This window comes from Notechis scutatus, chromosome 3 (assembly GCF_049901735.1).
Source record: "Notechis scutatus isolate UNSWTSFEM ecotype Mainland chromosome 3, rNotScu1.2, whole genome shotgun sequence".
NCBI lineage: Eukaryota > Metazoa > Chordata > Lepidosauria > Squamata > Elapidae > Notechis > Notechis scutatus.
In genome coordinates this window covers 30,963,686-30,989,807 of record NC_142011.1, presented here as the reverse complement: position 1 = coordinate 30,989,807, position 26,122 = coordinate 30,963,686, and the positions used below count along the sequence as shown (strand labels likewise).

Sequence of the window (26,122 nt, the reverse complement as noted above, 5' to 3'; positions counted from 1 at the left end):
GGTGTCATGTGACATATTGGGACTTTCCCCCCCTTCATTAAACTGGGCGTGGCTAGCAAGTGACGCATCCGGCCTGTGGGTCGGGAGTTTGACAGCTCTGCATTAGAGTATACAGGCTCCTGTTTTAACCATATGATTGTTTGGTTTCTTGCCCAAGTTTTTATGACTCCCAGATAGGAGAAAAATCTTTCTCCTACAATCATCATTATCCCCATCCCTCTAATCCAGTCTTGGCCCTCCAACTTAAGCACTTTTCAAATGGGAAATCCAAATTCCAGTTGCAAAGTGAGTTTACTACTGTATCTAGGCTTATTTTGGGCTTGAGTGCAATGGAAAACAGAAATGTTAAAAAAAAGATTTTTACCTTCTTGCTCTCTCATGTTTCTTGGGCTGCTGAATTATTGTAAAGATGAGAGAAGTGGAAATATCAGATAGATGACAGTCACTGTATGGCAATTCCCGCAAAGAAGTCCTTCATTTAAGGCAGTAGCCTTTATAGTAGGCAAATAAAACGTTGTTAGAAAAAATGTTTTCATAACTTTGAAGCTTTTTTGCACTTTCATTCATTTGCACTTGTTTGGTTTGTCTTTTGATATTTGCACTTTTGTGTTTTCATTATGGAAATACTATAATTGTATCTAGTGCAGCTATTCTGGAACACTGTGTCCTGATTATGCAGAAGGTTAATCTAAAACAAAAGCAAGATGTGATATGTTTTGTCAGTGTATTACAATAACAATTTATTATGTTATTGTTATTATGGAATTATTCAAATGATGTCGAATGGATGTTTTTGTTGTTCTGATTTTATGAATCATTTATTTAATGTATATAAAATAAAATGAACAAAATGAATACAATTAATAGAATTATTTCATGTTTAAAAGGGTAATTTCAGCTTACTGGAGCAAAAGAAGCACCATAGGGGAGGTGCCACTATACAAAAGGCAGAACTCTTGGGTCCAGGAAGCTGACAGTGATGGGACTTAAAGCATGCCTTCCATGCCAGATCTGGGGGCCATGCTTAGCAATAGATAAGTTGTGAATGTGCTTGAGTTACCTTGAAGTGAAATCTGACTGTGATTTCATGCACTATGTCACCCCTTTTCAAGTGACCTCCAAATATGCTAGCCTGAAAAGGTGGGAGTTGTGGTTGAAGAAAGAACACTTCAAGGTGATTATAGATTGGGGAAGGCTGCGTTATATGATTTTTCAATTACTGAGTTCCCACTTGGAGGCCAAAATGCTGGAGCTGCATCTGAGAATAAAAAACAGTAGTTAGAAAGAGCCAGAAAGAACAAGAAAACAGGGAACACAGGATATTTTCAGAGGAAGTTTTTTCCCTAAAAAACAAGATAAAAGAACAAAAATGGGCGTTGGTGGAGGTTACCGTGAACGCCCTTTCTATCTATGCTGCAAGAGAGCCCAGGATGGGTTGACTCCTTCCTATGACGTCATTTAGCTAAGTCTGAAAGGTGTCTCTGAAAGCACAAAATGAATACAGAAATATGTCTTACCCTTTCCAGATGAATCAAGGGAGGGGCTGGGCTCTCTCGCAGCATAGATAGAAAGGGCGTTCATGGTAACTTCCACCAATGCCCATTCTCCTCCATGCTGCATTGAGAGCCCAGGATGGGACATACCAAAGCTTGCATGTCCATGGGCGGGTCCTCATCTGGTTCATCACACCGACTGTGGAAGCACTTGTTGAAGTACCCGTCTGCCGAAGGCTGCAGTCGCCGAGGCAAAGGCATCCAGACGGTAGTGTCTGATGAAAGGAGACAGGGATGTCCATGTGGCCGGACGACAAATCTCCAAGGATGCTTGGGTCGCCCAGGCAGCAGAAGTGGCCGCGCTTCTGGTAGAGTGCACCGTCAGACCTCGGGGAACCGGAAGGGCCGCAGCTTTGTAGGCCTGCTCAATGCAAGACCTGACCCACCTGCTAATCGTAGGAGAAGAGGCCTTGTGCCCCAAGTGAGAAGGGAAAAAGGAAACAAACATGGCTTCCAACTTCCTGAAGGAGGAAGTGCGCTTCATGTATATTCTAAGAGCCCTTCTTACGTCTAGAATGTGCCACTGCCGCTTTAAGTCATGGTGCGGGAGAGGATAGAAATCAGGCAAGACAATGTCCTGGGACCTGTGAAACCAGGTGATAACCTTCAGAATAAATGAGGGGTCCAGACGGAGAACAACCCTATCATCGTGAAAGGAACAAAGGTCCTGTCTGATGGAAAGAGCAGCAAGCTCGGAAACCCTCCTGGCAGAAGTGATGGCAACAAGGAACACTACCTTCAGAGTCAAGAAACGGAGAGACACTGTTCTAAGGGGTTCAAAGGGGGACTTTGTAAGGGCATTAAGGACCATATGAAGGTACCAGGAAGGATACTTGTGAACCACTGGTAGGTGCAGGTTGGAAGCCCCTTTCAAAAACCTCCTGACTGAAGGGTGATGGGATAAGGAAGGAAATCAACCCCATGAAAGGACCAAGGAGAGGGCCACAAACTGCCTGCGTAAGGTGTTGGGGGCCAAACCTTTCTCCAGCCCATGCTAAAGGAAGCTAAGAACTTCTGCCAACTTGGCTGAAGCAGGAGAAAGACCCTCCCTGAGGCACCATCAGGAAAAAGTCTTCCAGGTGGCATCATAGATGCACCTTGTAGAAGGTTTGCGAGATGCCAGGATAGTGAGGATGACCCTTTCTGGAAGATCAGCCTACTCTAGCCGCTGCCGCTCAAGTGCCAGCTTGAACCACTGAGGCTCTGGGTGGAGCAGGGCCCCCTGGTGAAGGGAGATTAGATGGGCTGGGATCCTCCAAGGAGAAGCCACCGATAGGTTGACCAGGTCCGCAAACCAGGTCCTCCTTGGCCAATAGGGTGCCTGGAGGAGGATCTCCACTCGTTCCTCCAACATCTTCCGAATTACTGCCGGAATGATGGGAAGCGGGAGAAAGGTGTAGAGGAGACTCTTGGGCCATCTGCACCAAAGAGCATTGGTCCCCTCCGCTCCCTGACAAAGAAACCTGGTGAAGAATCTAGTGACTTGGGCGTTTTGAGGAGTGGAGAAGAGATCCACCTCCGGTGTTCCAAATCTGAGGGAAAGGTCCCTGAATAGAGACGGAGGAATGGACCATTCTGCCTGGTCGACTAGGCTCCTGCTGAGCCACTTGGCCTGGGAGTTGCCGACCCCGGAGATGTGGTCCGCCGAGATCAACAACAGGTTTTTCTCTGCCCATAACCCCAACCGTAGAGCCTCTCTCATGAGGGCTTTGGACCTCGTCCCCCCTTGCCGGTTGACAAGAGCCTTTGCGGCCATGTTTTCTGTAAGGACTAGAACATGGGAGCCGGTCACTGATTGCCTGAAATGCTTGAGAGCCAGAAAAATGGCTCTGAGCTCTAGCCAATTTATGGGAAGGGTCTACTCTGACCTGGACCAAACGCCCTGAGCTATCTGGCCCTGCATATGGGAACCTCAACCCAGGAGGCTGGCATCGGTGGTTATCACTAGCCTGTCTGGGTCCCTGAACAGGAGTCCCCTCCAGATTGACAGGGAACGCCACCAATTGAGAGATCTCTGGATTGGTGGCGGGAGCAGGACCTTGATATCCATGGAACCAACCAGTGGCTGGTTCCTGCTCGTTGGTAGGGAAGCAGGAACCATTGGAGGGGTTGGGAGTGGAGCCAAACCCACAGGATGATGCCAATACAGGAGACCATCTTCCCCAGAAGTTTGGACAGCAGCAACAGGGGGACAGTTTGATGTTGCTGGATCTGGCTGATGATCTCTGCAAGGTTCTTTCCACGAGCTGGGGACAGGAAAACCTGGCACGACGTGGTTTCGATGACTGCTCCCAAGTGTTGAAATTTGGTTGTGGGAGAGAGCTGGCTCTTTTTGGTGTTGATGGAAAATCCGTGGCTCTGGAGATATGACAGGGTAATTTGTAGATCCTGATGGGCCGCATGGATGGAAGAGGACTGAATCAAAATGTCGTCCAAGTAGCATTGGATCCTCACTGGAACAGAACACAGAGATGCTATCAATGCTGCCAGAACCTTTGTGAAGACCCTTGGAGCCGATGAGAGGCCGAAGGGAAGTGCTCGATACTGATAATGGGTATTCTGATACGGAGAAACTGGTGATGATGAGGCCAAATTGGGATGTGGAGGTAAGCCTCAGTGAGATCAATGGAAGTGAGGAGGTCGCCCTCCCGAACGCTCTCTAAAATAGAATGCAGATTCTGCATTTTAAATCGCCTGTATTTTACAAATTGGTTGAGAAATTTTAGATCAAGGATGGCTTGCCACCCCCTCAAGGCTTTGGGAATGATGAAAAGGCGAGAGTAAAGCCCACATCCCCGTTGAGAGGGGGGAACAGGTTGAATAGCCCTGATTTCAAGAAGGTGCTGACTGGCCTGATTCATGAAGGCTTGCCTTGAAATGTCCCGAGAGACAGGACAGATCAAAAAAATTTGGGGGGTGGCGTTAGGAAGTCCAATTGTAACCCTGACCTAATAGTGCTGAGCACCCAGGCATCTGTCATTGACTCCTCTCATTTGGAGGCAAAGAAGGCTAGGTGACTGATGGATGGGGAGAACGAGGGATTACTTAGAGCAACGGAAGGAACGACCCCCTCCCCCCGAAAGGGCCGTTTACCAGTAGAAGGTTGTTGCCTGCCAGATGCTTCTGCCTGTTGGTCTTGGCGTTGGGAGTACGGCCTCTGAGAGTGGAGGAAGCGAGATGAGGTCTCCACTTGGAAGGCAAGAGGGTGATAAGGAGCAGGGCGATAGTCGGCTTTCTTCCCAGAGGAAGAGAGAATTTTACGTTTATCTCTGGTTTCGATGAGATAAGGTTCCAGAGCATCGCCAAAAAGCTTATTGTCTGCGAATGGAACTGAAGCCAGCTTCCATTTTCGGCGTGACTCCGCCTGCCAATTTCAGAGCCATAAAAGTCTTCTTGCTGCTACTGAAGATGCCATTGCCTTGGATGCAAATTTGGCAGAATTGAGAGTGGCATCCGCAGTGAATTCTGCCACTGCGATAATCTTATTAAGGTCTTGGTGAGACCGAAGGTCAGAAGCAGGCAATCTATTCTGGAGTTGGTGCAGCCACCGTATGGATGCCCTCGTGAAGAAGGATGCTGCTGTTGAAGCCCGAACAGCCCAAGCAGCGGCCTGGTGATTGCGCTTGAGGGTCTGTTCGGAACATTTATCATCCGGTTTCAGGATATCTTCTGGCTCCATGGGAGTGCTAGAAGATGAGAATGAGGCCAGAACCGGAATGTCAACAGAAGGCACTGCCAGGGCATTGTCCAGAGCTGCGCTGACATTGTAGAAACGCTTATCCTGAGAAGATGGGCAAGGACCTGCCGAAGGGGAAGCACACTGTTCCTTGACCATGTCCAGGAACAAAGTGGGAGAAGGCAAAACCTCTGCATGCACTACAGGCTTGGAGAAGAGTGAGTCTCCCTGGCTAGAGGGATTTCCTTGTGGCTCGGGAGCCACTTCCTCTGGCGACAGCTTGGCAGTGACCAAGGCCTTGCTGAGTAATAGCCTGAAGAGAGTAGGTTTGAAGACCAATGCAGAGGATGTCTGCTCTGGGCGAGAATCCTCTTCCTCTGAAAGATTTTGGTCAAAAATCTCACCCTCTTCACACTCTGAACGAGAGAAGTAACTGTGTTCAGATGGTGAAGCCCTTCCTTCCTCATCAACCTCCTCCCATTCTGGTAGAGAAGAATGGACCCTGAGGTCCTGGGGCCTGTGTAAATCAGGGTGATGAGGCAAGGAACTTATAGATTGAGAAGGGAGAAGGGCTTGAACCCTTTCCAGAGGTCGAAGAATTTGCTTGAAGCCTTCAGCCAATCCCTGCCTAATGGTCAATGAGACAACATCTTGGATATCCCCTGGTCTATGCTCAAAAGTAGAGGCAGAAGGCAGAAGGCCCGCTGCTGTGGGAGTGAAGGTGGCTTCAGGCCTAGATTGAGGAGAGGTTCAAGGCCTGGAGGGAGGGGGAGGAGCATAGGGCCCAGAAGCCTGTTGGGCATAAGGCCCAGACCTGCTTAAATCCTGAGGATCTGACTGGACAGCAAGAGCCTCAGGAGACCAGGATGGAGGATGGAAAGGCTCATAGATAACTTCTCCTCCCCTGGGAGGGCTTGGCTGGGGCCCATGAGTATCACCTGAAACATGCTGTAGTTGCACTCCCTTCTGTTGAATAGTTCTGTTGAACTGCCTCTCTAGGGCTGCATGTCTGCGCTTCTCTGCCCTCAATTCAGCCTGAGTTGCCTTCTTAGGGGCTAGAGCCTTAGCTCTGATTTTAGCAGCCATCTCCCTCTGGACTGATTGGGTGCGTTGCCTACGTCTTTTTCTCCTATTGGGCTTAAGAGACTGTTCCGCTTGTGGGGAAAGCTCTGCCTGAGCCTTATCTTGCTCCATTTGTAGAATAAAGGCTCTTGCGTTGGAAAGAAACTGTTTAGAAATTTTTTGTATTAAGCCCCTTAGGGTATAAAATGGCCCCCGGGCTTACAAAATGGCTGCTCACCTCGTGGTGGAAGTCTTCAATCCAAGATGGCCGCTGACTATGGGAAACAGGCTCCGAGATCGAAGAATCGCTCCTATACAGAGCCCCGAGCGAAGTCAGCAAGGGGAAAACGCAGCAACTGGCCACACGATCAGCTAGCTTGTGCTCTTATCGGTTTGCTGATCATTTTTACGATCGCTCAAAACCGCAGGCTTGGGGGAGGCCTACAGACGCTGCCCAGCTTGCCTGCACAGAGCTCTGGTAACGCTGCTCCCAACGTTGCAGGAGAGAGAGCCCTGTTCTCCTGGAAGAGCAGCTGCCCAGATCCCTGGGAGCTGCTTTAAGCGAGGAAAAAGTACTGAAGATCGCTGGTGAGTGCTATCTAACAGAATGCTTTCAGAGACACAGCTACTGACTGAAAGGAGCTGAGTCAAAAGCTGGGGTCTCTCCTGGGGGCTGGCTTTTATATCTTAGTACAGACTCAGCTAAATGACATCATAGGAAGGAGTCAACCTATCCTGGGCTCTCGATGCAGCATAGAGGAGAATATAAGATACTCTTTTTTTTCTTAAACTTTCTTATTGTGTATGAATCTTTGCATACACTCAAAGTGAAATCCTTGAACATTTAACGTTGACTACTATGCATTTGAAAACTTGTGGCAATCCCAAAGTTTGATCATTTAACACATTAAAGTACATAAATTTGACAGTTTTAGAATACCCTCTCTTTTTCACATGCTCTATGTTTTTCGAAACAAGGCTTATTTCTGTACTATTCTTTTGTTACGTTGTTTGCTTTTTCTTTTTGGAACTATAATCTAGAAATGAAAATAAATCCAAGGCTGGACCACTCATGCACAATAAACTTGTTCTGCCCTTGGTTCAAACTAAGCCTTCATTGGTTTCACTGAAGATAATTTACAGAATGAAAATCAGCTTGAGAATTTCAGCAAGCAGTACTTTAGTGCCAAATATAAGTGCACTTGGATTGAGAAAACTTTTTAAAATATGCCCAGATGTGAAGCCATTTTAATCAACTACCATTTCAGCCTAATCTACTATACAGTGATTTTTACAAGAATGTATGAGGGTTAGAAAGATTATATTTATACAGAAATTAAATGGTGACAGCAGTTTGTCTCTTCAGAGGCAATACCACCATGTGGGTGTCTATGTTTTGACAGACAGACCCCATCAGACTATACAATCAGGGTCTGAGGATATTAGTATATCTGCATATCTGATAGCATTTTCAAGATACACTTACAATCTATAGCAGTAATATTGGAAGAATTAATGTCAATGACTGCCTGAAAATCAATTATACTTCCAGCTACTGAAAACATTTATTACTTCCAAAATGTGGCTGAATTCCTAGTAGTTCAACTCAGCAAAGTTAATATTCAAGAATGCTGAATATAATTCTGTTATAACTGAAGGGCCACAGGTTTTTCATTTCTGGATTAGGAAGATTCTGATCAAATTTAAACAAGTTGTTAATAGGTAATATGCTACAGGCCTTCTGCCAATAAAAACACACCACTTTACTTCTTGAAATTATTATTAAACTAGGGATGACCAAATAATATTAATGTGATATCTGATCATCATATGATTTGAAATGATGTGGCCTTAATCCAAGGACTATTTGTGGTCATAAAATGCTATCGCAGAAATGTATATTATAAGTACTAGGTGGAGTTAGACCTGAAAATAAAAAATGATAACATGTTTCAGTTTCATTTGCACTTATTTTCATATGCAATGTTAGAGCATAACATATAATCTGCCCCCAGTCACATTCACTTTTAACTTACAACATTCTGATCCAGATGAAGTTCTCAGGGCTTATTTGTGTTAATAATTCATCTCCCATTACTTGTGATTTGACATGCTGATAACATACTGTATATAAAGTTAAAAAGAAGTTAGAAGTTTACGTCTAACATTGATTTTATGCTCCCACGAGCATGTACACACACACACATACACACACATACCTCATAGTAGAAAGTGAATTGGAACCATATTTGCACATGATTTACCAGACAATCCCCATAAGATACTGTCAGGCTTCCTGATCTAAGTTTGGTACTAAATCATGAATCTGCCACATGATACCTTAGCTTGATTTCTTGATTTCATTTGGTTAAAAAATTTCTTCAGTATTTTGCTAGATTTTTACTGCCTATAAGAATGAAGTCATATAGAACAGTGGAATGTCCATTGCTAGTGCAAAGGTTTAAATTATGAGGCTTCTTCCTTCCTCTCTTCCAAATTAATGGATATAGTACATGACAAAATGTTTCTTTGTGATTTCCAGAATAAATAATTGTTACATGTTTGTGTAATAGTCGTATCTGGCCTGGAACTGCTGACTTCACTTGCCTCAAGTCTTACAAGTATGTGTTGTACACCTTGTATAGTATATTTTGCAAGTAAGGAATTGAAAAAATATAATAGAATTGAATTGAATTCTTTATTGGCCAAGTGTGGACACACAAAGAATTCGTCTTGGTGCAAATGCTTTCAGTGTACATAAAAGAAAAGATACATTTGTCAAGAGTCAAGAATCATCAGGTACAACACTTAATAATTGTCATAGGGTACAATAAGCAATCAAATCATGCTAGGAAACAGTCAATATAAATCGAAAGAAGAGCAAATGACAATAAAATGCAGATAACTTTTTACTAGTATTTGCAAATTCATTCGTGGACTTGACATTTCTGTTCTATTCAAAAATCCCCTCTATTGTTCTGTTTTAGTTAAGCCATTAGATTAGAACATTGAACTCAGTGGTGGGATTCAAATTATTTTAGTACCAGTTCTGTGGGTGTGGATTGGTGGGCGTGGCAGGGGAACAATACTGTAAAATCTCCAGTCAGAGGTGGTATTTCCCAGTTCTCCAAACAAGCGGTCGCCAACTGGTGGGCCGTGAGAAAATTTTGGTAGGCTGCAGAGAAATCTCACCCCCAGAGCACCCCCACAAAGCAATTAATCCAGGCTGCGCAGAAACACAAGGCTATGCCACCCACATGGCCCGCGGGAAACCTCCCCGCCTACTCACTACCTGGTAAACTTGTCTGCTAAATTGCTATTTTTCCTTTTTCCAAACGTTATCTGTTCTGCTGTGCCGGGAGATTTAGATTAGCTAGGAAGCAGGAAATGGTTGGATTTCTTGCTTTCTTGTAAGTACAACCAAACCTCCCTTAAGACTGAAGGTTTGCTTGCAAGCAAATTCAGTGCAGACTCATGGCAAGCAAATTTGAGAGACTGAGCTAGCCAATGGCAAATAGATAGATCACTGAATGATTCTGAGCAACTCAATCTGCCTGCTTTGCTGATTTTGGGTAAAAGTTGCTCTTTTTTAAAATAAAAAATTCAGTATATACATGCATGGTGTGGTGTGAGTTAATTTTGTGAGTTTGCTTGCAAGCAAATTTTATGTGACAGACTGAGCTAGCCAATGGCAGATAGATAGATTTCTGAATGAATCTTTGATTCTGTGAGCAACTCAATCTGCCTGCCTGCTTTGCCTGATTTTGGGTAAAAGTTGCTCTTTTTTTATATAAAAAATTCAATATTTATATAAATATTTATAATATTTACATACAAGCCATGCCCAGCCAGTCACATGACCACCAAGCCACACCCACAAATTAGGCCACACCCACAGAACCAGTTAGTGGTCCCTGAGATCTAAAATTATGAGTTTGGTGGTCCCTAAGGTCCAAAAGGTTGGCGACCCCTGCTCCAAACTACTCAAAATTTCCTCTACCAGTTCTGGTCAGAACCTGCTGGTTGAAGTACAGAATGCTGCCAAATTTCTTCAAGATGTAAGTCTTTCTAGATATTGTATAAGCAGTAGTTACCTATCTTTACTTGAGGCAAAAAATGTTTTTCTTTTTTACCAGAACTCAATTTTATCAAAGGTTAAACAGCCAGAAAACCTGTCAACACATTATAAAGCTAGTTTATCATGCATGATTTATCATTTCTTGTCAAAACAGTAATATTGTATTTCTGCTTGTAGTGTGGCATAGTACAGCCTTCGTATCAATCACTGTCTCAAAACCTATAGTACATATTAAATAATGTGACCATTTCAGGGGATTAATTGCACTAATTGGAACTTCCCTGTATTCAGACTCATTAGACCAGTATTTCTCAAACTTAGCAACTTTCAATTGTGTGGATTTCAATTCCAGGCCAGGGAATTCTGGGAGTTGAAGTCCACACATCTGAAAGTTGCTAAGATTGAAAAACATTGTTCTAGATTGCCATTCTGTGGTATTTAAAAAGAAGCACATATCTTAATAGCTCAGTTTCAGATATGAATTGCTTTCAGAAAGCAAACCTTACTTAAATATTTTTCATTTTCCCAGGAAAGCTGAGTTGGCTTCTAATCTTCCAGTGAGAACAACTATCCTCTGCCATCACCATTATCTTCAATTTTCATCCCCTTCAGAGGCAATGCCAGGGTAATAATTTACGTCCCAGCATAAGCCACTCCTCATGTTCTTCTGACCTTCAGACTAATTTATAAAAACAAAAACACCAGGAAAGGAGGACACAGCCAGGGCACAATAGTTAGAAGATGGAATTATTTTGCTTTTAGAAAGACACAGAGAAACCAGCCTTCTGGCAGTACCTCCGTAAGCAGGTAAGGTTGAATTTATCTCTATTTCATATTTATGTATTTTGGAGAAAGTTCTAAGAAAGTAGTAGGTCTGGGAAAACTAATTCTAAAATCATGGAATATATATTATAGAGCAGTTACTTAGAACTAAGCTACTTGAATTCAGATTAGAGTTACTGCCCTTTCGGATAAGAGTTCCACAATTTATTTATTTATTTATTTATTTGATTTGTCAATTGTTTACAAGATAATAAGTACAAGTGTATACATAGTTGTGAATATATGAAATGGGTACATATAAGAAAAATAAAAGAATAAGAGAAACAATAGGACAGGGACGGTAGGCACGTTGGTGCGCTTATGCACGCCCCCTACAGACCTCTTAGGAAAGGGGTGAGGTCAATAGTAGACAGTCTAAGGTTAAAGTTTTTGGGGTTTGGGGAAGAGACTACATTGAATAAAATAGTTTAATTGAATAAAATAGTTTTAGGTTTCAAAAGAGTTATGTTCTACTCTGCAGTTTAATGCTGTTTCCAGTATTAGACATCAAAATATATTGCTGCAGAATTTTCATTTTTTTAAAAAGGATCAAAAGTTATAGGCAGTTCAGCAGTGTAACAAATGGAAAACAAGTCCTCACTTAGTAAGCACAATTGGGACCAGCAACTATGTCACTAATGGGTGCATTTGTTAAGTGAAGCAACCTATGATTGTCCCTGATTTGTGACATCAGTTTCGCTGTGGTCATTAAGAAAATCACCAGTGCCCCAGGGATAAGTGCGGTCTCACATGATTGCAGTTTGCGACTTCCTGCTGGCTTCCCATTGACTTTGCTTATCAAAAGCTGGCTGTGAAAGTTGCAAATAACGATCATGTGACCGCAATTGTAGTACATGCATGCCAGTTGCCATGTGGGTGAATCGTGACAATGGGGGTGCTGCGATGACTGCAAGTTTGAAGACCGGTCCTCGATCTATTTTTTTCAGTTCTGCTGCAAGTTTCAATGGTGGCTAAACTAGTCAATCAGTAAGCAAAGACTATCTGTAATGACACCTAGATCTGACAATATGATATGAATAAGGCAGCCAGGAAGATAGTGAAAACTTTGTCTCAAAATATCCCACAATTTGTTGGATTTCATGTCCATTTATTTGAACAGCAGGACTCCCCAGCAGGACTCTCTGCATTTTGCTTATAAACTTATAGTTTGTCTTCTATTCCTCTCTTCTCTCTGCTCCTTTGGCTATTATAACAGCAAAACTGCACCAGTATAGATTTCAATCCATACAGATAGTCCTCGACCTATCACCACAATTGAGCCCAAAATTTCTGGTGTTAAGTGAGACATTTGTTAAGTGAGTTTTGCCCCATTTTACGACTTTTCTTGCTACAGTTGTTAACTAAATCCAGCTTCTCCATTGATTTTGCTTGTCAAGCATCTGAATTTTGATCACATGATCATGGTAGATGCTGCAAAGGTCGTAACTGTGAAAAATGATCACAGGTCATTTTTTTCCAGTGCTATTGTAATTTTGAACTGTCACTAAATGAATTGTTGTAAGTCAAGGACTACCTGTACTGTAATCTACAGAATTGTGTCTTTCCTTCTTGGTAAGTACAAATGCAATTGTAAATCTTCTTGACATAACTTTTCTAGTCACTTTTCAAGCTCATTTTCTATATTGAGAATTCTCCTGTTGCTGATTTTAATGTATGTAGACAGACAATTGGTGTTGGGAGCACAGTGGCTCTTGTGGCTAGAACGCTAGGTTGGAGGTTAAGAGTGCTCACATTCGAGAACTGAGTGCTGCCATGCGGCAGGGCAGGTGCTTGTCCTTTGCTCCAGCTCCTGCCACGGACATGAAGGGAGCCACCAAGTGGATGCCTCCAGGCAACAGTGATGTCGCTGGCTAATCCTTTTAACCCAGAAACGCCTTGGTGCTTCTGACAGAAGTGTAAAAAATAAAAAGTTGTTTGGGGACTGGAATGAGCTGAAACCTGCATCTTTATTCAAGGATAGCTGAGAATACTTGTGGCTATCTTCAAGACAACCTGAAGAACTAGGATTGCCTATAAACAGTGGAAGCCATAAATACAGCCTCTCAAATCTCTGCAAACCAATTTGAAATGTTAGTCTGACAGAAGAGGAATAATTATAATAGCTTAATTTGATTTAATTTTAATTTAACCAATTATCCTTTTCCCCCCTCTGGTCCTGGCTATCTGGTTCTTTGTCCCCTATTTTGGGGACTGTAGTCACCTTGTGTGCCATTCAAAAGTCAAGCACTGATGCAGAAGCATGCACCATTGTTTGCTCCTATGTATTAGCATGCTTTAAATAGTGAATATAGCTTATTTGGCACTCAGAGTTAACTTCTAGCCTAGATCTGATGGAATAGAACTGTTTGGTAGGTCCCTTTTACTTCCTGTTGCTTTTTTTCTTTCTCTTCACTCAATGTATCTTATACTTTTACTTTTATATATAAAAAGCAAACATCTCAGTGGAAAGTAACAACAATATCTTCCAAACTCTGCACAGGGGCAGGGAGGGCTGGCAGTAATATCTGTCCCTAAACCACTGAAGTCCAAATATATATTTTTAAATGCAATAACACAGTCCTAGTTATGCATGTGTTTTTGCAAACAAGGAATTTGAAAATAGACTGCAGTTTATCTCTTGCAATGCAAAACCTCTATCTCCAATAGGAAGACATTCCATTTTTTACAAGGCCCTAGAAAAAACAGACAGTTCCTTCACTAGATTTAGTGAGGAAAAAGGTCAGACTTTTGCTAAACAGCAATTTAGCAATCTGTAATATTATTAGGGCATCACTGTTCCTATGGTTTTTGCCAACATCAGATTGAATCATGAGTTATGTTTACATATTTATCTTCCATTCATAGACCAGGCATATTTCTATTTTATTTTTGTCTTTATGATATTTTAATAATCAAATATATAGCTCAATAGCATATATAAATGATAAACTAACAATACTTTCATACTGTCATACTGTCTTAGTGGCCTTACTAGTAGAACTGGTTTGGCAAGGTTTTCTTCCTTTCCCTTTAATGCTAATGACCTGATATTCACTGGCTTTGGAGGCATTGTAATTTATATTAGTGGGAGCACCTTGAACTTTGAATTTGGGAATAGGATGGAGGAAAGATTCCTGGTTGTACATTCTGTGCTTTATTTCTTTTTGTCAGTGAGGGTAGATGTACTGATTTTATTTTCTAAAATAAATTCTAACATGCACTTGCACAACTGTGTAGTACTTATAAGAATCTACAAGGGGGAAAATGATGTTACATGCATGATATACACAATAGCACTTTACCATTATCACAGCTTCTAACAGACACCTATGATAGCTATGAATAGCAACCTGTTGATTATAAACATATCTCTGAATAAAGAAACATACTTACAATACTATATAGTCATATATGAATATAATTACTAATTGAGTCAACCTGAGTTTTTATTTCAACTCTCCACAAATTGCTAAGGAAGAAATAAGGAAATAAGATCAAAATGTGCATACAGAAAATGCTTTCAAAAAATACAAATATTACCTAACTGGCATGCACAATGCCCATAAGTATGGGCATTAAGATAGATATGCACAGAATCCATATTTTCGTGAAAATGATTTCAAAAATGTCAGACTGATATGGAAATTAAACCACACAGGCTTAACAGTAAAAACAAAAACAATGAAAAAGTAAAACAGACAAGTCCATCCAACCAGTGACAAAACAAAAAGGTTGGTCTTCTAGGCCAGCGGTCCCCAAGCTTTGCACCTTGGTAGCCCGGCCCCAGGGGTGGGGGAGAAACAAACTGGGCCACATAAGCAGCTGGCCAGCATGCATGCGCCTGCAGCTCAACTTGTGCGAGTGGCAGGCCAGTGGGCAAGCACATCCATGCACAACTTGACTTGTACAAGTTGAGCTGGCCTGCCTCTCATGCAGCCTGTTTGCAAATTGGTCATGACCCAGTAGTGGGCTGGGGCTGGGGATCCCTGTTAGGGGGTCCCCTGTTAGGCCTCAATCAAGTCAGCAACTAGAGAAGCTTATCATGAGGCTAATAAGTGGCACTGCCCTTACAATTTTAATGCAGAATAAGTCAAAGAATGAAACTGATAGATTGTGATGACCCAGAGTATCTCAGAAATATAACAAAAACCAAAACATAACTAAAAGTCCTTTAATGCCTTCAACTTGGCTTCACTGTTTAATTGTTCACAGTGGAGGAGTAAACTATTTTCAAAATAACATTTCAAAGGCAAGAAACACAGTTCACATTCAAAGAGCCGATAATGAAGCAAAAACCAAAAACAAACCGCATTGAATAAAGTTCCTCAACAGACCAGGATAGATAATTGACAACTTCAGGAAGATAACCAGAGACAGTCCGTTGGAAGAACACCAACCAAGATAAACCTTCTTTAGAAATAAAACACTAATTAGTCCCCAGCGTCTGTTAGCACGCAGGTCCAACCTTTTATGCAGATCTCACACCTGCAACCCATGAAGAGGATCATGGCCCTCTCCTGAATACATCACATTTTACCCTGATCCTCTCCTCCCTGCGTGCCCTAGGATGGATAGGGGATGGACCTGGGTCCTCCTCTGACTGCTCAGCCAGCCTCTGCCCTTCCCCAGCCTCCTCCACCACCTCTGGAGCCACACTTCCACTCCCTGTTGGCTGTTCCTCCTCTTCCTCAGAGTCAGTCTCCACCAGGGGCATGACATGGATCCAATTTTGCTTTCCTTTTCATCAAGCCTCAACAGCTGGTTACAAAATATATATATTAATAGGTCTCCTTCTAGGGTAGGTAAGGTACATAGGGTAGGTAGCATGTTTAGCAATCTTATCACATTAATAGGTATAGATGTGCTCACTGACAATAATTGTTAGCTATTTCTGACTGAGGGCCTAGTGTCATTCTGACATATTGTTAAATCTGTGTCCAAAAATAGCCCAGCTGATAGGTCACAAGCAGAAGACAGGTGAAATAATAGGGAACAATTGATAATACAGTAAGGACACCACAAAAGGAACTGCAGTGCTGGCAGTGAATTGCTATGGCTGATAGTATCAGAAGTTGTCAAGTAATGGAAATAGCATAGGAACTGCCAAAATGGCCCATATACCACCATTAAAGTAATAAACAATACAAAAGGTGTCCATATAAAGTCCCATGTTTCTAGAAGTAAAAAATTTATTGGTATAGTATCAGAACTGACATCTGTAATGATCAATTCTGGCTCTTTCTCCCAGCTTCAATCAACTATGTGTATAGCAGAAGATTAGCTCTCTCTCTCAAGAGAGACCTGAGAGATCTAATAAAGCACTTCAGAAAATTCCAGTATGCCATAGGTAGATGCAGCTGTGGAAGTCAGGTGTCCAGTCTTTCCTGAAACCTAAGCCTTAATAGCCCTGGAAGGCATTAGGCAGCCTTGTAGCAGCCTAATGGTTAATAGCAATTAGTCAGATCCCATACATTACATGAGCAACTGCATAAGCAATGAGATATTCTAAATTGTTCTCATTACAGCCCTCCTTTAAAACCTGAAGCTGAAAACATTAAAGCTTCTTCAGCTGGAATGAGAAAAAGCTCCTGTTATGAGGACATAACGTTAACAAGAATTATCACAGCATGTTCAGTTAAAGAGATTTGAGAAAGAGGCTACAGAAGTTCAAGGATCAGGAGTATAAAAGCCAGGTGTCCTAGTAGTCCCACTGGATGGTTCTACAAATCTAATTTCAAAGTTATCACTCAGTACCAATTGCTGTCATCAGGGTTAATCAGTCAGAGGGATTACTTATGAGTAACAACCTACTCCCATGTAATCAACTTTCTGCACCTCTGGTTCTCCTAAGGATTCATCAGGAACTCAGCCTCTGGATGAAGCATGGTAGGGGGTGATTTAGCATAACCTTATTAGGTGTTCTGTAGTGTTTGCCATCTTTGGACTCTTTCTCATCCTCTGACCTAGGAAACCATACCATAAACTGATCCCATTTCACCTCAGAGTAGTTTGAAAGGGAACTTTTATTAAAATTATGTAATTACTCAAAATGGGTGTTCTAACTATTGCAGTGAAATTCCACCTGTGTAGAGGTGATGTTGCTGGCATCTAGCCAATGCATAATAACATCTTGCTTCATTTCCTACTGAAGGAGAGCTGATCTTAACATTTGCAAGAGGACATAAGTTAAAGGAGCTTCATACTACAACTCTCTCTGCCTAGCTAACAGGATAGTGGCCAACAGACAAACTTGTCAAAGAATTTCTTCAATTTGTACATCCACCCTCCCAGACTGACTCCATGCACTCACCCGGGGCACAAGCCCTCTTCACAACACTGGGAAAGACAAAAGGTAAAGTACAGCAGATTTCACCATCCACTAATGAAAGATAATATATCTGATACAATCTTTAATCTCAAACACTTAATATTTGCTGGGTTAACAGTTACCTTATAATTTACTTTCACAGATGCTTAAGAATGATAAAATGGCTTGATTTCTACCATTTTAGTATATGTTTATTTATAAATGAAATGGGATTTAATTTATAAGAGAAAGTCTGGTAATTAAACTTCAATGCATTTAAATAGTGTATTAAAGTGATAGAGTTTGTAAAGTGGCAACAGTGTGGAAAAAATCTATTAGCCTTGCTCTTTGCTTTTAAATATAGCTTTATCTGCAGAAATCAGCATAAAGTTTACACAGAGAGGCAGGAATTTCTAGCTACTACTCTCTCTATTCTGAGTTAAGAGTACAGATGCATGGTTAATGAAAATAATTAATAGCTGCTTTTAAAAAAACCTTTAAAAATAACTCCACTATCAGTTTTATTTTTTAAAATTTAGTTATTTTTAAAGACCTATTTTATTTGATGCATTTTGGTTTTGTACTTTATTTTCCTTTTTTACTGTTTGACTGTTCTGTTTTTACTTTTCTAAAGCTAACTAATCATCAAATTACTCAAGCTGACATATGGGATGAGTTAAAAACTCATTTTAAAAGTTTATTATACAGTATGCATCTGTTTACTTGACCTGTTGCAATATCTTCAGCACCCTGCTGTTTTAATATTTTTAGAACAGTGTTTTAGTGACTTTGAGTCAAAAAAATGTGATATCAAATGAAAAAGAGTGACTGGGTGATATTGGTGTTCCCACCAAGTTCTATTGATTGTACTAGTTTGGCTAAATGTACTACCTGTTTTCTCCTTAATGCTTTCATAGTGACAGGGGTAGTTCTAGAATAATGTTTAGGAATGCAATATAATATCAGTCAGTGCCATGTTTTACAGTATATTACTTTACAAAACTTTTCTTTAAATTTCCTAAGAGGCATTGGGAAAGAATTCTGTTGTCAATAGAATTTTGAGCAGTATTATCTTGAGGATTGCATTAAAAAGTATTTGGGACCGTCTACAGTTCATGGACTATAAATTATTTACCTCATGTCTAACATATCAAAAACTGATGGCATACTTAAAATAAGACTTTTCAGTTTTGTCCAGTTAACTAATGTATTCTATAGGGGGTGGGATTCAAAAATTTTAACAACCGGTTCTGTGGGCGTGGCTTAGATGGTGGACATGGCTTGGTGGTCATGTTATTGGCTGGGTATGGCCAACTCAATATCACTCACATCGAGGCACACGTCTCCTCGCCTGGCCTCATAACTGTGGGGATGCTGCAACAGTCGTAAGTGAAAAATGGTCGTAAGTCACTTTTTTCAGTGCCATTGTAACTTTGAATGGTCACTCCACACAAGCAAAGTACCAGCAAAGGAGGGGGAAAAAACTCCAGAGATTTCCTGAGACAGGAAGTCTAGTCCTGCCAAGAATGTAATAAGGGTTAACAGAGAGGCAGTTTCTGTAAGCAACACCAGAATGTTTCCTTCCTGCCTTCCTTACAGGATTAGGCCAGTAATTTCTTCTAACAACCGGTTTTCTGAACTTCTTAGAATGTTAACAACCGGTTCTAGTGAATAGGTGCGAACTGGTAGAATCCCACCCCTGATTCTATAACAATCAGTGATAGAAAGGTAGGTACCTGTATTCCTTCTTAGCTGCTTTGTAGAAATTTGTACTCAATATCTGGTTGATCTGAGATGTCCATCTTTTTGTCCCTTAATAGTATTGATTTACTTATGTCCAGTTCTTTGGGCAACCAAAAGTTCAGTCTATTTTATTCATTTTAACTTCCAGTAGAAGCTGTTAAATATGTGGCCAGTATGTGGCTCCTGTTTCTACAAACCTAACAGTTCACAATCCCTTATTATTGAATTTAATATCCTTTTATAGCAAGCTTGATTTTACTGTAGCAAATTAATGTGTGAAGGGTGGGGAAGAGTTTTGAGTATGGAATTTTTCCTGTTCTTTTCCCACCCCCAAATAATTTACAGTAAAGTATTTGATGCCACTTTGGAAAAGAGGTCCATAGGGACAGCATGTACTTCGATCATCATTCTAGGTGTATCTCTAGAAAGGGGGGCAATGATTCATAGAAGTAGCTGCTACCATTGAATAGAACCCAATATATTTTGGTGACCATTAACCCAATCTATTGCTTATAGTCTGTGTGGGAACCTCATTATTTCTTTTAGTTGCAAATTAAATGATCATTTCTGGTTCTCCCTAGAAGTACAGTGTCTGGTATCCATCAGAATTCTTTCCTATTGTTATATACCAGGTGACATTGGAGGGAAAACTACTACTAACTACTAGACTTGGAGTGATTTTGAGATATAGAGAAAAGTTGCTAGTCAGGTTCTACTGTTGTTAACCTTATGCCATGACCTTGAATCGTGCTAAACAGTGAATATTATGCTTCATTTAGCATGCTGGGGCTATTGCCCAGGCTGAATACTGGTGACTTAGAATGGAAATTAATCCTAGCATTGCTCTTGCTACATCATGGTGAATATACAATATGTACAGATATATGGCTAAAAAAGAAAGCTTTGGAAATAGATTTTTAAAGTATAAAACAGGAAAGAATGAAAGGAGGATTCCATTTATTATTTACTTCAACTGTGATGATGAATTTAGAGAAGTCTAAAATTTGTTGTGGCAAAAGTACCCCAAACCTGAAAAAGAACCCCATGAAAAATGATGTTCTGTAAAATATTAAATAATTTGACAAAGAAGCTAGCTTTTGTATATCTTGCTCTTTCATGTCACTTCTCCTGATGTGTGCTGTGATCCCTTGTCTTTCCAATCCACCATGGTCTTTATGTAAATCACAAAAGCATTGCAATGCTGTGGAGGTACAATCACTGTCAAAATTTAATGAAAACCAGAATTCAGACTGATCTTTTCCACTTTAGTGCACCAACATTTTGATGTGAATTATTGTTTTTCTTTGTAGTCCGGAGTTTAGCCAAATTCAATGCACACATCCATAATATTTTCCTAAACTCCAGTTCATTTAACAAGTATGTCCTATTAAGTAATGTAAGTTAACGATGAAATGTCAGAGCAGCAAGTAAGTGCCCTTTGAGCTGAACTAAACTCCTGGTAATTTGATAGACAGTTCTTGGTAAGAATGCAGAAGTGGTTTGCCATTGTTTTCTTCTGGTATGTTTTCTGAGATTCAGATTCTGAGTCTGGCCTAGGGCACAAGTATTCCCTGGAGGTAGGGGTGTGAAGCACTTCAGTTACAAAATAGAGAAGCCGCTTTGGAGTTTTATGAATACACACATCTTACTTGTTAGTGAGGGGGCCTTGATGCTCTCTGAGCTTGATTGTTTTCTTGCAGATGTTTCACTACCCAAACTAGGTAACATCATCAGTGCTAGCAAGAAAACAACCAAGCTTAGAGAGTACCGAAGAGTTAATACCTCCTTTAACAAGCTGCTTTTTTTTCTGGGCTCATAGAGTTGAGGGCATCATTGTAGTGAAATAACTATGCGAGTAAATAAATCCCTAATAGCATACTGAAGCCTGCTCCAAAGCATTTTGTTGCACCATGTTGCCATATGGTTACCTCCACCATATATTTTTCTGGGATCATATTCATAGAAAGTCAGCCAGGAATAAATCATATTGATTAAAATCATCATAGCAACAAAAGAAGATGTTTTACATATTGTTGGGAGAATTTCCCTGGGTTTCTTTCAAGCCCCAAAGCAATCAAGATGCGGAAGCTGGCTGTTTTTGGAAAGGGGGTTTATTATTATTATTCCCAAAACAATACAAAGTTTTTGAGGGAAGCTGACACCAAACTGGCATGCTGGCAAGATTTTTATAGGATTCCAAGCCTTTGGTGAAAGATATGCAAATGTAATATTTGGTTTTATGAGTGGGAGGGGAAAAAAGATTAGAGGAAAGTAGGAAATATTTTATTTCCTTTATCAGGAAAGATCTTCCTAGCCAGGCAGAAGTGCTAAATTCCCAAGCCTTTTAAACGTTGATTGGTTCCAGCATTAGATTCCTGCCTGTGGGTGATCACTTGCCTTTAAGGAAACATTATATTTTATGGGTGGAGATGGGTTTCTCTGGTTCCAGATTGGAAGACTATTAAAAGAAGGGGAGCAGATCAAAGGGTTTTTAAAAACTTCATCAATATCTTAGTCTGCAAGGAATTCAGTTATCATATATTTGGGGTGCATGGAGCCTTCAAAAGATTTGTTTTGTGATGCAAATATGTGTGACATTCCTATCTTGTTACAGCAGCCAATTTTTCAGCTTGCATGACTGCTTTGGAAAATGGCTTCTTTTACTTTTTTTTCTCTTGAGAAGCAAACAAGTGTGCCGAACCAACCACAATCATGGAAATCCTGAAAAAGATGCATCTGTATAAAATTTATTTACAAGTTGAGAATCTCTCCTGCTTGTACCAGCAGCTCTCACCCAGCATAAATTATTTTGGTTTTTAGAACTGTGTCCAAAAATATGCCTCTGAGAAATCCATTGCAAAGCATGGAGTCAGCAACTTTTCTTCCTCAAATGCTTCAGCAACTAATATTAAATGTTCAGTATTCTAAAATACTCCCTCCACTGTGATAAATCTTCAGATGGATTTGATTGGACAGTTTCCTTAGTAAGTTGCAGGAATAGCAGTAACAGCTCAAATATTTATTTAACTGCTGGAGTTAGTTTATTTACTGTCCCATTAGAAAAAAAAGGTTAGACTCATGAAAGCATATCCTCAATTCAACTTTGTCCTCCTCAACACTAATCTGGAATTTGTTAAATGGAATTCCTGAATTATCCAAAAACTAGCCTAGAAGGGTTGAGATTTGAGTTACATTTTTTTTTGTGTCAGAAATGTCAAGGTTTTTTTTAAAGTTGTAGAATTTCACAATAATGTGGATATCATTGAAAGGGGATATGAAAAGACGATTTCTGAAGATTTAATTGGGATTATTAATGTTTTTACTTTAAAAAATGAAGATGACAAAAAAAAATCCTAATGGCCAAAGATGGACCCAAGAAACCACTTTTTAGATTGTGAATAGAATATTTGTTTATGAATGATGACAGGAATCTATAATCTTGCCTCTATAAAAACTGAAGTAGAATTTTGCTTCTATCAAATGTGTCATATGACTGAATAGGCAAGTGATAAAAATCAGTTAACACAAAAATTGATGTATTCTAATTAAAACGTTAACATTGGGTCTGAAGGAATTGCAGGGTGAACTATCCTGTTCTACCTTTTTTTTTAGTATAGTAGTATAAGTAGCACTGCTTATTGGCTGGTTATGTGCTATACTGCTGCCTCCTAGCAACCACATGCATAAACTTGTCTAGAAAGATCTATCTCCAATCTGGCCCTTCAAGTCCCCTAATGGTGTACCCATAACCACTGTAATTCAGTCCATTTATGTTGCTGCTAGAACATTCTTTTTTTCTCTTTCTTTTTCTTTCTTTCTTTCTTTCTTTCTTTCTTTCTTTCTTTCTTTCTTTACTTACTTACTTACTTACTTACTTACTTAAAAGAAGTAATCCATGTTCACTTCCAGAAAGTAAACCTGAGATAATGGCTGTCTTTGCATAACAATTTGTTTTTGTTGTGGTTTGGCTTATCATGATACGTCAATCCAGATTTGCAAGAATGATTTATAGCAGTGTTATATAAAATGTTTATCTAAGTGGTTTACAGAATCAGCATATTGCCCCCAACAATCTGGGTCCTCATTTTACCAACCTCAGAAGGATGTTGCCGAAGTCACATAATCACCATCCGCCAGCTTCCAATTAGCAAAGTCAATGGAGAAATTGGGAGGTAATTGAATATGGTGATGATGTGATTATTTGTTTGTTTCTTAAATTTTTCTGCCATCTATTTCACCATGGGACTGCTCTAGGTGGCTTACACAAATAAAAATGAAGATAGGAAAAGAAATGTAAACATAACGGTAGTAAAGGAGCAATAGAATAAACAATGAAAAGGAAAATAATGATACAGTGATATGAGAACATGCAGAGATGTGCAGACTTTTATATGCCGTGTGTGTGTGTGTGTGTGTATTATAAACACAGTAATGCCCTGCTTTATCAGCTGGTTTTCATCTTGCAAATAACTCGGGCTGTACATTGCCCATAAGTTCCTAACATTAAGATAAACATGATGTGAAAATATGATATATATTCTTCTTAATAACAACTGAAATGCAAGAGATAACTATATCATCTGGAGTATTGTTGTAGATGCTCAAGGTCAATCATTTTAAAGAAAATGTGATTGCAGGAACATGAGCCTTTTGAAACATTTTTACCCCTGGCTGGCCTTCAAATATATAGCCAACTCTTGTTTGCAGTTACAGCTTGGATGGATTGCTCTCCCTTTGGGATTATAGGGAAAATGTCTCCCTGCTTATCATCTGGAGGTCAGAATTATTACTTTTTAGTAAGTTTTTAATGAAATGCATCTGGTTGTAACTGCAATAAAGTTTGGAAAACATAGTGAGGTAGACAATATAGAACACGTGACTACTGGGAAATCAGCTTCAGATGCTACCTCTTTGTGAAAAATAGAAAAAAGATAGATACACTTAATGAAGTAATTCAGATTTGCAACTCCATTACTAAGCAACACGGTCATAATGTGTGACATCACATGACCATGCTGACTTAATGAAGAAAGTTGCAGCTGTCATTAAACAAATCTTGCATAGTTGTTAAGCATACCACATTATCACCATATTCAATTACCTCCAATTTCCCCATTGACTTTGCTTATTGGAAGCTGGCAGATGGTGATTATGTGATTGCGGCAACCATCATAATAATAGCAACAGTATGTAGACTTATATATCACTTCACAGTGCTTTAAAGCTCTCTCTAAGCGGTTTACAGAATCAACATATTGCCCCCAACAATCTGGGTCCTCATTTTACCAACCTCGGAAAGATGAATCAACCTTGAGCCAGTGAGAATGGAACTGCCGAATTGTAGGCAGCTGGCAGTTGGCAGAATTAGCTTATGGTACTATTGTAGTATCTATTCTAAGCACTGCACCACCATGGTTCATAATTATGAGTTGATTGCTACCAACTGCAATAATATTGTGACGGGAATTCTCTAACAGTTGCAATTTCAAGGACCAGTTATAAATACTCTTGTTTAGTAATGTCATAATTTTGAACAGTAGCTAAACAAATGGCTGTTATCTGAGGACTACCTGTGGATGGATGGATGATAGGTGGGTGGATGAACAAAGAGACATTTCATATTCTCCACAGTAATGGATTGCTTTTGGTGAAATATGAGGCTATTAATATGAGACTTGTACAAATGCATAAATTGAATTAAATTGTACCAAAAAGATGGTCTTGTCTTTTCAAATGGCAATTGAGGCAGCATAAAAATCTAATTTCATGCCAGGATAGATACTATCTCTTTGATTACAAACAGTATATCACTTATTAACTGTACTATCTATAATGTAAACTTTATTTGTCATTTGTCAAAATTCCTGCAGAAATTTTGAATAGTTTTACCCATCATTTCTTACCTCTACATGCAGTTTCTGGAAAGTATTGGGGCTTTCGTGCAGCTGTAATGAATGTGAAGAACAGAGTGGCATATCTTATAACTCAAATATTCAAGAGTTGGGTTAAGGATAATTACTTAAACAAAAACAAAAAAAGCTATGTCTGAGCAGCTAACTAAGACTATTCCAAAATAATCAGATATGAAGAACAGAATTGTTCCAAAGATCCTTCCCATCTGTGGATTCATCCAGATCTGGGAACAAGTTTTAACTCTGTTGTTGATCACTAAAGATGGAGTTATCAGGAACTCCACCTTTTCTAGTTAGAAGGCAGGACTTAAGACTTCTTTTTGTCCTATGGATAAAATCTTCAGTCTTCACTCTTTAGTTTGTCTTCTGGGAAGAAGAAGAGGGGTATAAGATTATTAGTAACCTGTTCAGCCTTCAGCTGTGTTCCCTATGGGTCAGTTGCCATGATCTAGATCTTGAATACAAAATACTGTACTGGGTTTCCAACATTAATGTTGTTCACAGCAATGTATATCTAAAGAAGCAAAATTCATATACTGTCACAGTTATGAAATGTAATGACAGGAAAAAGAGGTTAGCATACAGAAACTTAGAAACAAAAAAGAAATCAGCTTTACAGTAGGCTTCTTAAGCTGTCTGAATTTCTTTTTCCTAGATTTCCTGTCTGAATCTCCAGGCTTAAGAGATAAGGTTAAAATGTCCAACTGTTTCTCCACTGCCTGATTTTATTCACTCCCTTTTCTTTCTCAGCTTTTGAGAATACTGTTATAATGGTTACATCTAAAGGACAGAGAAAAAATTTTGCTGACATTTTTTTAAGGAACAGGATTCAGGAAGTGAGCAGAGAAAAGAGTCAAATCCTGGCACAGCAAACTGTACGCCACCCATCAAGGAGCCACCAGCTAAACAGCATACCAAAAATTAGTGTAGATGAAAAGCCATGTGGCATTCAAATATTGCAGACTGGGG

General features: G+C 40.1%; 1 protein-coding gene and 1 long non-coding RNA gene across 4 annotated transcripts in view; one reads left to right on the top strand and one right to left on the bottom strand.

The window, feature by feature from the left end:
* Positions 1–364: 364 nt before the first annotated feature.
* Positions 365–25,371, bottom strand: LOC148131132 (uncharacterized). The gene is made up of 4 exons (XR_015748469.1): positions 25,145–25,371; positions 8,328–8,415; positions 1,061–1,252; positions 365–491 (listed from the first exon to the last, which is right to left on the bottom strand). It is a non-coding gene; the product is annotated as an uncharacterized LOC148131132 (long non-coding RNA).
* SGK2 (serum/glucocorticoid regulated kinase 2) overlaps positions 11,057–26,122 on the top strand; it is a 37,917-nt gene continuing 22,851 nt past the window's right edge. The window contains exons 1-2 of one of the 3 annotated variants that reach the window (XM_026682442.2): positions 11,085–11,176; positions 17,343–17,543. In XM_026682442.2, the coding sequence (XP_026538227.1) occupies positions 17,492–17,543 (52 nt within the window). In that variant the 5' untranslated portion in view covers positions 11,085–11,176; positions 17,343–17,491. Of the gene's footprint in view, positions 11,177–17,342; positions 17,544–26,122 lie in introns of all 3 variants that reach the window. The other 2 variants (XM_026682444.2, XM_087959383.1) reach the window with 2 other exon arrangements.